Source organism: Cyprinus carpio, chromosome A9 (genome assembly GCF_018340385.1).
Source record: "Cyprinus carpio isolate SPL01 chromosome A9, ASM1834038v1, whole genome shotgun sequence".
Lineage (NCBI taxonomy): Eukaryota > Metazoa > Chordata > Actinopteri > Cypriniformes > Cyprinidae > Cyprinus > Cyprinus carpio.
The window spans coordinates 27,853,499-27,868,087 of record NC_056580.1 but is presented as its reverse complement, the minus strand read 5'-3'; the positions used below and the strand labels follow the sequence as shown (position 1 = coordinate 27,868,087).

General features: G+C 35.7%; 1 protein-coding gene across 1 annotated transcript in view; it reads left to right on the top strand.

The window, feature by feature from the left end:
• Positions 1–14,589, top strand: part of LOC109048073 (protein TANC1-like) — a 164,643-nt gene that overhangs the window by 80,592 nt on the left and 69,462 nt on the right. The window contains 2 exon segments of the mRNA XM_042764338.1: positions 8,431–8,552; positions 14,309–14,480. Coding sequence (XP_042620272.1) covers positions 8,431–8,552; positions 14,309–14,480 — 294 coding nt within the window.

Genomic DNA, 14,589 nt, shown 5'->3' with positions numbered 1-14,589 from the left:
TATAAAAAATTGATCTTTCAAGCTGTTTAATGCCAGTCAGCGGGTGTTGCAGTGCTTCAGTCCAAAAGAAGTGAAATAAAAAGCGCCCATCCATAGTAAAAAGTGTCTCACACGGCTCCAAGGGGTAAACAAAGGTCTCTTGTAGCGAATCGATGCGTTTTTGTAAGAAAAATAACCATATTTAATACGTAATAATCACTTTAATCTAGCTTGCGCTCACTGTTGTACATGGAAGCAGTTCCGGGGGAATAATGTACGAGGTCGGCCTTGCGCATGCGCCTCTCAGAAGTGACAAACATGGAAGCGCAGCAGAGAGATCAAAACAAAACCATGGTCATGAATTAGAAGTACAAAACGAGGATTTGTTGAGAAGAATGTCGGAGGATTTCGATATTAGCCAAGAGGAGACTGGTTTTCCTTTGCTAAAGTAAGGAAACTTTGCTTCTTTTGCTCCTGTAAACAAACGTTGGTTTTCTTGAGAGTCACCGGTGCATGTGCAGCGCTGACCTCATACGTCATCAGCCCAGAGCTGCTGCTTTGTACAACTGTTGGCGCAAGCTACATTAAAGTGATAATTAGGGCTGCACGATAAATCGCATGCGATATTGGAGATTTACTGCTGATTAAAAAACCGGCTTTACTGACAAGATGCGCATTAAATATCGCATGCGATTTATCGTGCAGCCCTAGTGATTATTACGTTTTGAACATGCGCAAAATATGGATATTTTTCTTACAAAAAACGCATCTATTCGATACAGTACTTTGTTCACACCTTTTATTATGGATGCATCCGCTTTATTTCACATCTCTCGGACTGATGTATTGCAACACCCGCTGACTGCCATTAAATAGCTTGGGAGATCAAAGTCAATTTTTAATATAACTCTGATTGAATTCATCTGAAAGAAGAAAGTCATATACGCATAGGATGGCTTGAGGGCGACTAAATAATGGGCTAATTAAAATTTTTGGGTGAATTAACACTTTAACGGCACTGCCTTCTTAAAACGGTCAGAGAGGAAGATTGTGTGTATGAAAGTGTGTGGACACACTGTGATCAAGTTATGACAATGGGACACTATGTGTTAAATAAGCACACGGTTGATGTCTGAGTTAGAGAGTTGCATTTGCTTCTTTATATGTCCTCCACACGTCCTCCCTATAGTACATCTATAAGTTTGATGTGGATAAATTTGGTCCGTGTTCGCCTGGGGGCCGGTGGACATGTGTGATGTCATTGCCGTGTCACATTCCCCAAGGCCACGACTGGTACCTGCTCACACGTTTGCTTTCTCTGCCACACAATATACTATTTTTAGCCCCATCCCGAAACGCTCCAGGGACCTGCGGTAGATTAAACGTGGTTTGTTCATGACTCTTGTGTGCTCAGTTTTATGGGCTGCTCTGTGTTAATAATGTTAAGCAATAGTCCTGTTTTATGGAGATGTTTGTATATTAATACATCTGTCTAATGAAAGTGTTTTACAGCGGGTCCCCAAGAACAAATGGAGAGTATTAAAGGAATAGTTCTCTTAAAATGAGATTTGCCATCATTTAATGTTGTTCCAAACCTGATTAGGTTTCATATGGACTGCTTTTATGAAACTTTAATAGGTTTTTTTGCCATTCTGTAGCTTGACAACATCCTCATTAACTTTTATTTTATAGAAAAGCTTCTTTTGTGTCCCTTTTGAGAAGAAATGTACTTCTTAATGACACGAGGGTAAGTAAATGATGATTGAATGTTCCTTCAGTAAATCCTGAATGTGTTTCTGCTGTGCTGCAGTGGTTCTGTACAGTAACGGCCAGGTGTGTTCCTCATATGTCTTTTCAAAGGAAAGATGGTGTATGAGTCTCAGTTGTTTAGAATATGGTGTAGTGATGTGTAGGCTGTGTCTCAGTTTCAGGCGGCTCGTCCCAGACCACCCACAGTCCATTCACAGTACATCTCCATGCAATTTTTGACAAATTTAGTGAAATTTACCCAATATGCATATGACAAGGAGTATATAAATATATTATTATATTTAGTAAATATAGTTAATATTATAATTTGTTTATAATTAATATTATAATGATTTAAGTTAATATTATAATTATTTAAAAAATATAATTATTAGATAATTTAATTTATATATTTATTATTTATATTATATGTGTGTGTAGCTATTATTTTTTAAATAATTTATGTATTATTTCATTCAATATTATTGTTATTATTAGTATTATGATTAATCATATATATATATATATATAATTAATAAAGAATTTATATGCACACACACTAATAATAATAATACAAATAATTGTTAATATGTAATTTAAGATCCATCCAATATTCATATTAATTTGTAAATAAAACAAAGATTATTGGAGTACTTTTTACAAGAAAATTCTTTTGAAGTATTTATACTTCACAGTTTTGTGATTTACTCAATTTGTTACTCATAATTTCTTTGTAATTGTTTGTAAAATTAACTGAGGATTTCTTAAAGAAAATTGCTTCAAAGTAAATCCTACAGCAGATTTTTGTTCAGTCTATTGGGGTTTCATCTCTTTTAGATAAACCTGTCCCTAAATGGCATGTAAAACCAAAACATTATGGGCCAGACTTTGTTGATGGGCTACGATAATATTTGATGTGTTCAAAGAACTTTAGAAATGAGAAACTGCGTCCGTGTCTTTTATTTTTAAGCGTGTGTAGTATTTAGGTCTGATGGCAGCTCATTTCATTTCTGTTTAGTGTCAGTGACTCGCTGTGGTTTGCTGGTCGAGTGAGGTGTATATACTGAACGTTTTACTGTCTCTCTCTCCTGTTTCTGGCACACCCAGCACGGCTCTGCCCGTCTCGCCATCAGCCCGAAGGAATCTCAGAGAGACAGACAGACAGACAGAGTCGTGTCACATGGGTGGAAATTAAACCAAGTCAGCGCTGCAGACCTAATCAGGTTAGCCGCTGTAAAAGAGAGACAGAAAAAGCTTCTTCAGTGCTCATGATGTCTCACTCCATCAAATGCTTCTTAAGATGTAAATGTTAGCTGCTTCAGACCTCTGGGTTTCTGATAGATTATCCTGCTTCTTCTCTCATGATTACTAGCGGTTGTTTGTAGGCTTCTGCCTGGAAGTGAAGCTGTGCTCTGTAGAGCTTCATAAATCCACAGGAAACGCCATTAGTCCATTAATAACATAAGATTGGAACCAAATTCATACAACTGTGTTTTATGAAGAATTTTGTCTTGTTAAAGTTTGTTAAACTTGAAAGGCCGAAATGTTAGTTATATTTAGTTTCAGAAAACTTGGAAATGTTTTTCCTATATTTTTATATTTAATATTAAAAAATATATATTTAATATAAAAATGTTTATATTATATTTAATATTTCTAAACATTTATTTAATTAATTTCTTTCTTTATTAACATTTTTCCCCAATGCATTCAATCAACTGTATCTAGATGCACTATGTATATTTTCTCTCCGTATTTCTTATATATAATTTTTTTTTTATAACTTATTTTTAGAACATTTTTCCCCAATGCATCAGTCTACAGTATCCGGATGCACTATATGTCAAATATTCAGATTATATTTGAGAAGATTTTGTTTAAAATTAATCAGAATTGTAAATATCACAACGATTTCATGTGCTTTTTAATTGACTTTTAAGTTTGAATTACTTCCATCAATCAGTTCAGTCTGTCCACTTCAATGAACTGATTCAAATCTCTGATTCACTGATTCATTTAAACCATCGCTCCAATTGTCATGGATATCTCAGTAAACATTGCTGTTTAATTTGATATATTGTTTTATCGTACGTATAAATTGAAAATGGTTAAATATATTGTGTCAGTTTAGTGAAAAACATGCCTTAATTTTATGAATAGGTTTGCATTACAGTAATTCTTTTGACAGTGACTGTTTGCATGAAATGTTTGGAAAAAATCTTAAATATAGACATATGTACAGTACAGGTCAAAAGTTTGGAAACATTACTATTTTTAATGATTTTGAAAGTTTCTTCTGCTCATCAAGCCTGCATTTATTAGATCAAAAATACAGAAAAAAAATGTAATATTGTGATATATTATTTAAATTTAAAATAATTGTTTTTAAATTTTATTATACTTTAAATTATCATTTATTTCTGTGATGCAAAGCTGAATTTTTAGGATCATTATCACATGATCCTTTAGAAATCATTCTAATATGATGATTCATTATCAAAGTTGGAAACAGTTCTTGCTGCTTAATATTTTTTTCAGAACATGTGATACTTTTTTAGGATACTTTGATGAATAAAAAGTAAAAAAAAAAAAAGAAAAAAAAAGAAGCTATGTTTTTAAAATATAAATATTTTGTAATAACAATATACACTACTGGTCAGTAATTTGGGGTCAGTAATTTTTTTTTCTTTCTTTTTTTAAAATAAAATCAATACTTTTATTCAGCAAGGATGTGTAAAAATTGATAAAAAGTGTTAGTAAAGAAAATATATTATTAGAATATATATTATTAGAATTTTTTATTTTTATTTTGAATGAATGCAGTTCTTTTTAACCTTTTATTCATCAAATATATTAGACAGCAGAACTGTTTCCAACACTCATAATAAATCATAATATTATAATGATTTCTAAATGATCATGTGATAGACTGGATGTTACATGTGACACTGAAGGCTGGAGTAATGATGCTGAAAATTCAGCTTTGCATCACAGGAATAAATTATTTTTTTAAAGTATATTCAAATAGAAAACTATTATTTTAAGTTGTAAAAAAAGTTTCACATTATTACTGTTTTTCTGCATTTTTGATCAAATAAATGCAGGCTTGATGAGCAGAAGAAACTTCTTTCAAAAACATTAAAAATAGTAATGTTTCCAAACTTTTGGTCTGTACTGTATATGAATTTTTATGTACATTGCCCAGCAGAAATCAATTTAGAAACTGGACATATGAACTAAATGTCAGTGTAAGGCCTCACAGCTAACAATTGAAGAAAAGCACACGAGTTCAGTGTTAATAATTGATTCTGGAGATGGCGGTCTGCTGGGGTGTTGGGTGTGGGCCGCGGGCAGTGGAAAGGGCACCTGTTAACAGCTTGTTGCTGTGACACTGGCATTCACAGTAACAGATGTTTTGCCTGAACAAACAAAGAGCGAGCGTTTGTTGGGCTCTTCTCTGGAAGGCGAGAGCGGGGCTGAAATTTCCCCTGGCGCTGAGCTGCGGTTTTGGGGAGCATGTAAATGAGCCCCTGCAGTGCTCAAGCAGGAATGAAAGCAGCCGGAGATGAGGAGACATGGATACACGTTTGAGAGGGATGTTGGCTCGAGTGTTGTTTTTAAATGTCAAGATGACATCTGTGGAAGTAATTGTGCTCTTCAACCACTAACTGATGTCCAACATCACCTAACCACACTATGACAAGCACTGCTATTGTTTATTGTTTAGTCATTTGAAAAAAGAAAAAGAAAACCCTGACTGATTATAATTGGTTTTGATTGATCTTTTATAAAGATTTGTGAAGATGAATGAAAACATGACTAAAAAATCCCATTGACTTTCACTACAGTTCAAGAGTGTGGGGACGGTAGGATTTCTGAATGACCAAGGTTGCATTTATTTGATAAAAAATGCTGTAAAAATTGTGAAATATTATTACAATTTAAAATAATGTTTTTCAATATGGATATATAGTAAAATGTAATTTATTTCTGTGATCAAAGCTGTATTTTCAGCATCATTACTCCAGTCTTCAGTGTCACATGATCTTCAGAAATCATTCTAATATGCTGATTTGCTGCTCAAGAAACATTTCTGATTATTATCAATGTAGAAACCAGTTGTGCTGCTTCATATTTTTGTGGAAACCGTGATGCATTTTATTTTCCAGGATTCTTTGAAAAAAAAAAAACAGCATTTATTTGAAATAGAAAACTTTTGTAACATTCTAAATGTCTTTACTGTTACTTTTGATCAGTTTAATTAATCCTTGCTGAATAAAAATATAAATTTCTTTCTTTAAAAAACTAAAAACAAAAAACATACTCACCCCAAACTCTTGAACGGTAGTTTAGTTATGTTAGAAAGTCTCAATATGACTATAAAAGACTGAAATCGGTTGTGGTTTTATCTTCAAAACAGATTTCACTTTTTTTCAATCTTTTCTAAACGATCAGATTATTTTCAGATTATTTTCAAGATAACACGGCCAATTGAATTTAATCAACTAATAACTATAAATGTTGCATGTGTTGGATAATCAAGGCTTGTCGCAATCAACTTGTCGTCCAAAACATCCTCAATTGTGTGGAGTCTTTACAATTATTTTACTGCTCCCGATCGCATCAGAGCCTTCATGATCACACATGTTCACACATCTCACATCTTGATGGGACTGCCTCTGATGTGATCCCTGCGATAGCCGATGAGAGCGAGATGTTGCATGCTTCTATAGCTGAAACTTGGCAGTGGAGTATTGAGAGAGAATATCCCCCATATTGTTTTTTTCTCCTGTGTTTTTCACTGTACAACAGAACGAGTGCCAGGAGAGCCAGCTGACTGCGTTGATTGTGCTCCGTGTGTTTTTCTTCTTAAATCAAGCTTGATCTTGCGAGTCTCTGTGAGATCTCGTGTCACTGTGAAATCATTCCTACAACCAACAGGATCCTCTCTGTGAGCATTCAGATGATTATAAGGCTAAAAATCAGGTGAAACTGTCATGTCTGTGGTCTCCCACAGTTTTAACATTTGAAAATCGTCTGGTGTGTCCCAGGCCTTAGTATCACAAGTGCTGCTTTCCCTCCAAAGTGAATCGATCTCCCCATTCAAGGCATCTAAAGTAATTAAAGAGGCATCTAAAGAAATACCTTGTGTTTTGTGAAATGAATCTCAGGCCATGATGTTCTAAAGCCATGTTTTTCCAGAAATAGCTCAGCATGGCTGTGTTGAGGCTTGCTGTTGTATTGTGTGTGATGGCGTAAATCCTGCAGCACAGGCTCAAATCAATAATAGAGACGTGTGTTCATGTGTGGTTATGAGCGATGCTTAAGCTAATTCACACTCACAAACAAACGTTTATATATATGCAAACACAAAACCTTATTCATATTAACAAAATACGATTTGCAAATGCACAACCAAATATCCTTTCCAAAAATAGGATTCTAAAATGCAAAAGCAATTCACGAATATCCAAGCATGTTTGCATATTTCTGAATGTTTGTATTTTGAATGTGTATTTGCAAATTGTTGATTACTGTGAATGTATGTGCGTATTTGCAGACTTTCCTGCCAGGCACAGATTTACAAGTTTGTGTTTTTTGAACATTCTCTTTAGCCAATCAGATGATAGTTTGAATAAATAAAAATTAGCTTTTGTTTGTGAATGTGAATTAGCCTTCAGATTTTGGAATCAAATTTTAAAAAAATTATTTTGAGGCTCTTTTAGCTCCAGACTTGTGTGCTGAGAGAGAGTTTTGTTTGAGCGCTCTGAATCTACAGGAGTGCTTGTTATTGATATGTGTGGCACTGAGATGAGAGAGTAATGAGAAAATGGAAATTAATAACAAACTCCCCTTCATCTGTTCATTCTCATGATCACATATTCATACCTGCTTTCACTCCATACAGACTGAAGAAATAGTTCACTGGCAGTGAAAAGTTTGTCTATTTAATCGCCCTCGTGTTGCTTTTTATCTTCATGCATGCATTTGATCTTATTCAAATGCATGCATCTTATTTTCTTATAAAGTCATATGAATTGTTTGAGGAAGAGACTGACATTTGAGTCATTATTTGCTCATAAACTTTCAATATTGCTTCTCACTGTTAAAGCAATAGTTCACCCAAAAATGCAATCTTGCTGAAAATTTAAGATATAGATGAGTTTGTTTCTTCATCAGATTTGGAGAAATGTAGCATTCCATCACTTGCTCACCATTGGAGTGAATGGGTGCCGTCAGAATGAGAGTCCAAACATCTGATAAAAACATCACAATAATCCACACCACTCCAGTCCATCAGTTAACATTTGGAGAAGTGAAAAGCTGCATGTTTGTACAATTTTGAAAACAAAATGTTGAAACAAATTAATCATTTTGGCATTTTTAACATCATTTTGCACTGTTACCTTCTGGATTACCTCTCTTCCAGTTTAATATCTCTATTTGCATCTGTACTTATTTTTTTATTATGCCAAACCTTGTGAGCTGCTAAACAGCCTTTCGTTGTTTCAAAAACAATGACAATAAATCTATTCGAGCATGTAGTCAGAAGCACGTTTGAGTTCTGAATCATGACATTCCTTGTGATTCCCATTGTGTGCTTGTTCCAGTGAATGGCTGTGAATGAATGTGTTGCAGTCGCCGGTGTGTATCTGCGCAGATCCTGTAAGGTTTCAGCACGAGTCCTTTCAGCACTCTCAGAGCTGGCCGGTCCAGGCCCCTCCCCCGCCACTCAGGAGTTGATGACACGCTTGGGGTTCTTGCTGGGTGAAGGCATCCCGGGCTCCACGCGCATACCTATGGACGACAAGAATGATAAAAAGGTATTTTCCGCAGCCGCTGCCAGAGTGAGAGAGCGAGACGGTGAGACAGACGGGAGAAAACCTCAAGGATTAAAGCCGCGTGTTTGCCGTCTGTCAGTGTGAGACGCGATGAGGAGTGTGTCTGTGTGACCACAGTAAGTCATTCCCGTTCGCTGCCGAGTTGACGATCAGAAACTTGAGTCGTGTTAAATTGAGGTCTGCTCCAGAAATAGTTCAGTTTTGTCAGGGCTTCGGATGATGAGATAATTAAGCTGAGGCTGTGGTCTGAGTGCCTTCATGTGCAATGCTTTTGTTTAATAAATCATAATGCTTCGTTGCTCTGAGAGCCTGTGGGAATTGCATGAAGAGGGAAGCAACAATGTGTGTCTTTGAGAGTTGGTAATGATCTGCGTCGTGTGTTCTTGGACGACGTCGTCCAGTGGGATTCGGTGAAGGTCTTTAATCTGTTTCATCAGGCTGCTGTCTGGAAGTTTGTTTTAAAGGAACTTTCATCTGGTTTTGTGACCTTGACTGACTCACAGTCCAGCGATGACTCAGATGGGCTGCTGGTGTTTGGGGTCTGAGAGAAAACGATGTAAACAGTCTGCTTAATTCAGGCTGTTGAACAGTCAGTAACCTGATGGTATTTCATTTTATTTTGTCTAGACCTGTTATGTTATTCAAAAACGTGTTCAGAAATAAATTCACCTAGACAGTGAAATGAAAGCACCTCTGCTATGATGAACATGTTTTCAAAGTCTGAATTGAAATTAGGATATTTTTGTGGGTCTTAATGTCAAAAATGTCTATGTCTGAGTGTCAAAAAAATAATTAACATTTAAAAGCTGAAATACTTAAAAAAAAAAAAAGAAAAAAAAAAGGCAGAATTATTGGCATCATCATCATCATTATAAACAGTAGAATAATTGTCTATTTAAATGTGTAGTAATAATAATAACAGTTCAGCAGTTTTATATTCAGATATTAAAATGTAAATATCAGTGTGGTGTAATCAGCATGCAGGAAGCTATTTTGTTGTCATGTGACAAGAAACATTTTAATCAAGGACCGCTGTGGACCCTCAGGTTTGAATGTTGGGTCAATACATTTCTTAAAATGTTGATATTTTTTATTTTATTTTGAAGTCAAAAATGTCTAGTGGGTGTAAATTTCAAATAATTACCATTTAAAAGCTGAAATATTTAGTAGCACTAATATAATTATTTACAGTGAAGCAGTTTTATATTTAAATATAATAATAATAATAATAATAATAATAATAAAAATAATTAATAAATGTTTAAACTGGCAAGGTATCTGTTCTACATGGTAGGGCTGTCAAAATGACTGAAAAACTATATTCGAATTTTCTACTTAAATATTATCAAAATTCGAATTATATTTGAATTTAAAAGGCATCATTTCAGTTAGGGGAAAAAAAGCTCTTGGCTTGTCTCCTGAGGCCACAAGAGGGCACATCGAGCAAAATATTGTGCACGTTTCTTCAAGGCGTAATAAAATAACACGACTATCTTTGAAAAAAAAGTGCATAATGTTTATAAACTATACATAATTAATAAAGTTGCTTAAACAATTAGAAAAAAAAACAGCACCATGCATGTACAGTATGTATAGTTTAATACGAAGGACCGAAAACCAATCACAAAGAGTAGGATACTTTCTTCATTTAAAAACAATTACATTGACAATTACATTGTCATTGCATTTTGTGCACATTAGAATGTGGATTTTTTTTTTAATTCAACAAATATTTGAAATTAAAAAAAAAATTTGACAGTCCTACTACATGGACAACCTCAAGGTCTTCGGTAGAGACGAGAAGCAGCTCAGGCAGGTAATACACATTATCAAGACGTTCAGTGACGACGTCCAACTGGAGTTTGGACAAGACAAATGCACAACTGTTGTCAATAGGAGAGGTGTATGAGTCAATAGCCACAACATCCAGCTGAGCAGAGGTTCGTCCGTCAAGAACCTCGAGCAGGACAAAGTGTACGACGAAGGTGATGGTATTCAGCACAATGAAATGAAGAGTAAGATCACCAAGGAGTACTGCTGCTGAGTCCGTCTGGCACTTAGGAGCAAGCTCCATGCCAAGAACAAGATCAGCGCTATCAACAGTTTAGCAGTAGCTTCAGCGTGGTGGATTTGAGAGTAGAGGAGATCAGGAAGGTTAGAAAGACAAGGAAATTGCTAATGATGCACGGCAAAGCAGACACAGACAGATTGTACATCAAGAGATGTGACGGTGGCAGCAGGCTTAATTGAGCTGGAGTGTACGAACAACATCGCCATCGTCGGGCTTATCAAATACAGTACATTGAGCGAGATAGTGACAAGCTCATGAACAGTGTTGGGGGTAATGCATTACAAGTAACGCGAGTTCATAATCAGATTTTTTCAAGTAACTAGTAAAGTAATGCATTACTTTTTAATTTACAAGAAAATATCTGAGTTACTTTTCCTGAGTTACTGTTTCCCATGTATTGACTGACAGCTCTCCTGTCCTCATGTTGAGTGAAATCAGGAGTGAGTGCAGAGGCGTTGTGTGCGCTGTGTGAACATGATGTTACTGAAGCTCTAGACTTAATGTCAACATGCATTCACTCATCTTACTTGGACAAAAACTGACTCAAAATGAATAAAAACCATCAAATGCAAACTCAGGACATGACGCAAACATGTTAAATAACACAAATATCCTTTATGTATTTCATTCCAAGTATTAACCAGTATCTTTGCTGCTGACCTTTGATGATCAGTCATACTAATGAGCAAAAATGACTTTAGATTAGGGCTGCACAATTAATCGAATTTCTAATCGCGATTACAATTATGGATGCCACAATTACGTAATCATTCAAAGTGTTCATATTAATCGTTAACTCAAATCACTCAATCAAGTCCACTTATGTTATTCTGCGTGCTTAAGATGCGTTTTTTTTTTCTTTCTACATGTTATCTTAAGGGCTTTTTCCATTATTTTCATTTTAGTTTTAGTACAATATTATAATACCATTCATATTTTTACTTTTTTATAATTTAAAGAAGAAACCAATTGGATGTATAGTTGTCATTTGAGGCTTAAAACTATAGAAAAGCACTAAAAGTTTTTCAGTTAGAGTGTTTTCAGCTTGTTTATTTTCCTATAAAAATACGGCATGCAGTTGCATGGAACAATAGTATTAAACACCATTCAATGTGAATTGTGATAATCGTAATTAATAATTGCAATTACAATTTCAAGAGAATAACCGACAGTAATGATTTTATCATAATCGTGCAGCCCTACTTTAGATAAACATAACATTTGTGTTTAATTTTTGTTGTTGTTGTTGTTGTTTCTGAAGAGAGAAAAATGAGGCCAAGGCGGATGAGAAAAAGTAACGCAAAAGTAACGTAACGCATTACTTACCATAAAAAGTAACTAACGTAATTAATTACTCTTTTAGGAAGTAATGCAATATTGTAATGCATTATTTTTAAAAGTATCTTTCCCCAACACTGCTCATATATGGAACATTGTGAAGAAGCATGAAGCCAGCAAAACCAAGTATGCCCTGCCAAAGACGGCGAATGAGATCTGCAAACACTATGAAGGAATGAAGGATTTATATAGCACTATATGTGTGTGTATTGCTGTACACCCAAAGCACTTTTCAAATGATATGAGGAGTCAGGTGGAGAGGAGAGAAAGATAGAGCCAATTCTGTGGATGGGGATTATTAGGAGGCCATGATTGACAAGGGCCAGTGGGGAGAATTTGACCAGGACACCGGGGTTCCACCCCTACTCTCTATAAGAAGTGCCATGGGATTTTTAGTGACCACAGAGAGTCAGGACCTCGGTTTAACGTCTCTTCCGAAGGATGGTGCTTTTTGCAGTATAGTGTCCCCATCACTATACTGGGGCGTTAGGACCCACACAGACCACAGAGTTAGCAGCACCTAGTTTTCCCAGGAGGTCTCCCATCCAGTTACTGACCAGGATCAACCCTGCTTAGCTTCAGTGGGCAACCAGTCTTGGGCTACAGGGTGAGATGGCTGCTGCCATGGCCTTCCCAGGCAGGAGAATCATCCAGAGAGTGCTAAAACCGTGGGCGGAAAGCCGAGCTGGAGTTCCCTGGATGAAGGTCAAGCACTGAGAGAGAATATCGAATGAGATCAGATCGAGTGCGAAGGAGAAGTCTCTCCACGGCAAGTTCTTCAAATATGAGCCCTGCGATGCATGAAGAAAGATCCCCACCATTATCTGGACCAGATCCCAGGGAAGCCAAGTGCCTTCGAAGCACAGATCATGTATTGTGGGACCGCACACATCCTACACAAAGTACTGTCTTAGAGAGGAACTCCTAGGACTCTGGTTGAGTCCCAGATGGTGGCCGAGAGACTCTCGAGAGGGGAGAAATTGTAGAAATAATAATGATAATAATTATTGTTGTTATCTAAATTATCTAAATATTATCATTATTTATATATCATATTATTAAAATTAAGAACAATAAAACTGTTTTATATTTAAATATGAGCGTGGTATGATTAACATGCAGGAAGTCATTTTGTTGTCGTGACAAGAAAACCTTAAAACAAGAAATGACATGTCAAGACAGTAAGTTTCTAAAAATTAATTTTTGGGTCTTAAAGACAAAAATGTCTGAAAACCTTTACTGGAGATTAATTAATAAAGAAAAAATATTTTTTACATTTAAAAGCTGAAATACTTTACCATAATATTTAATGGTAAAAAAAAAAAAATATTTAATTAATTTATTATAATAACATAATTACTGACAATGAATCAGTTTTATATCTAAATATTAAAAATTAACATGCCATTAATTATAGAAAGCAGTTTTGTTGTAATGTGACAAGAAACATTTGAAACAGGAAATGACATTGAGAAGCACTGTAAACTCTTGTGACTCTACGCCATGTCAGTATGTTTATTGAGGTTTTGAATAAAGATGTTAATAGGTTGTTTTCTCTAGGTATTCTGTGAAGTTCAGGCTTGAGGCATTCAATTCAATTCAATTCAATTCAAGTTTATTTGTATAGCGCTTTTTACGATACAAATCATTACAAAGCAACTTTACAGAAAATTAAGTTTCTACAATATTTAGTAGTAGCTTATCAGTGGTGACTGTCATTTCATGTGCATATAGCAGAAATGTTCAGAAAATCAATAAAAAGACGTAAACAAACAGACGATTAACACTATTAACAGCAATTATGCAATCAAACTTATAGCAAAATGTGGTAGTTCTGTATGTTGTCTCTGGGTTAGCATCATCTGAGGTCCTCTGAGGGGCTGGCATCATCTCTTCTCAGGTGTTCTGGATGCAGACTGGAGCTTGTGTAAATCCTAGTTACCACGGGATGTAAATCCCGTGGCAAAGCAGAGAAACAAATAGAGACATAATTAGCGTAGCTGCTGTTCCAGCCAAGTAAAATTAATTCGTTTAACCCAAGCTAAAGAATAGCTTGGCATTGGAAAAGCTAAAGGCATGTGAAGAGTCTTTGGATGAGGTTCCGGTGGCATGTCAAGGCTTTTTGCCTCATTAGTTGTTTATTTCTGCTGGGGGGTTTTATTTGAATGAAGAGAAACACCAGACTCTGGCATTGATTTAGCTGTTGTGCATTAAACTCAACATTGGCGTTACAATCCTTTTCTCTCTCCCCTTGATCTAATCCAGATAACAGTGTTTCGATTATTTCTGCTGAAGCACATCAGCGTGTCTCTCTGTTGTCTCTCTGCAGTGTCCAGTAATAAATCAGGGAATCAGTCCATGTTCTACTCTGACCAGCAGCACGGCGTCTCCATGTACGGACAGTCCCTGCTCCACCTTAAACAGTAACAGTGGCCGTCCGGTCTGTGGAAGCATCATCAGCCCCAGCTCCACCCTTGAGAGCAAAGACAGCGGTATTATCGGTGAGACACACACACACACACACACAAGCTCAAAATCAACATCTTCCCCACAAATCCTCATTAGCATAATGACAGAGAATCTCAGTACTGTAAAATCTAGTTAAAGTGT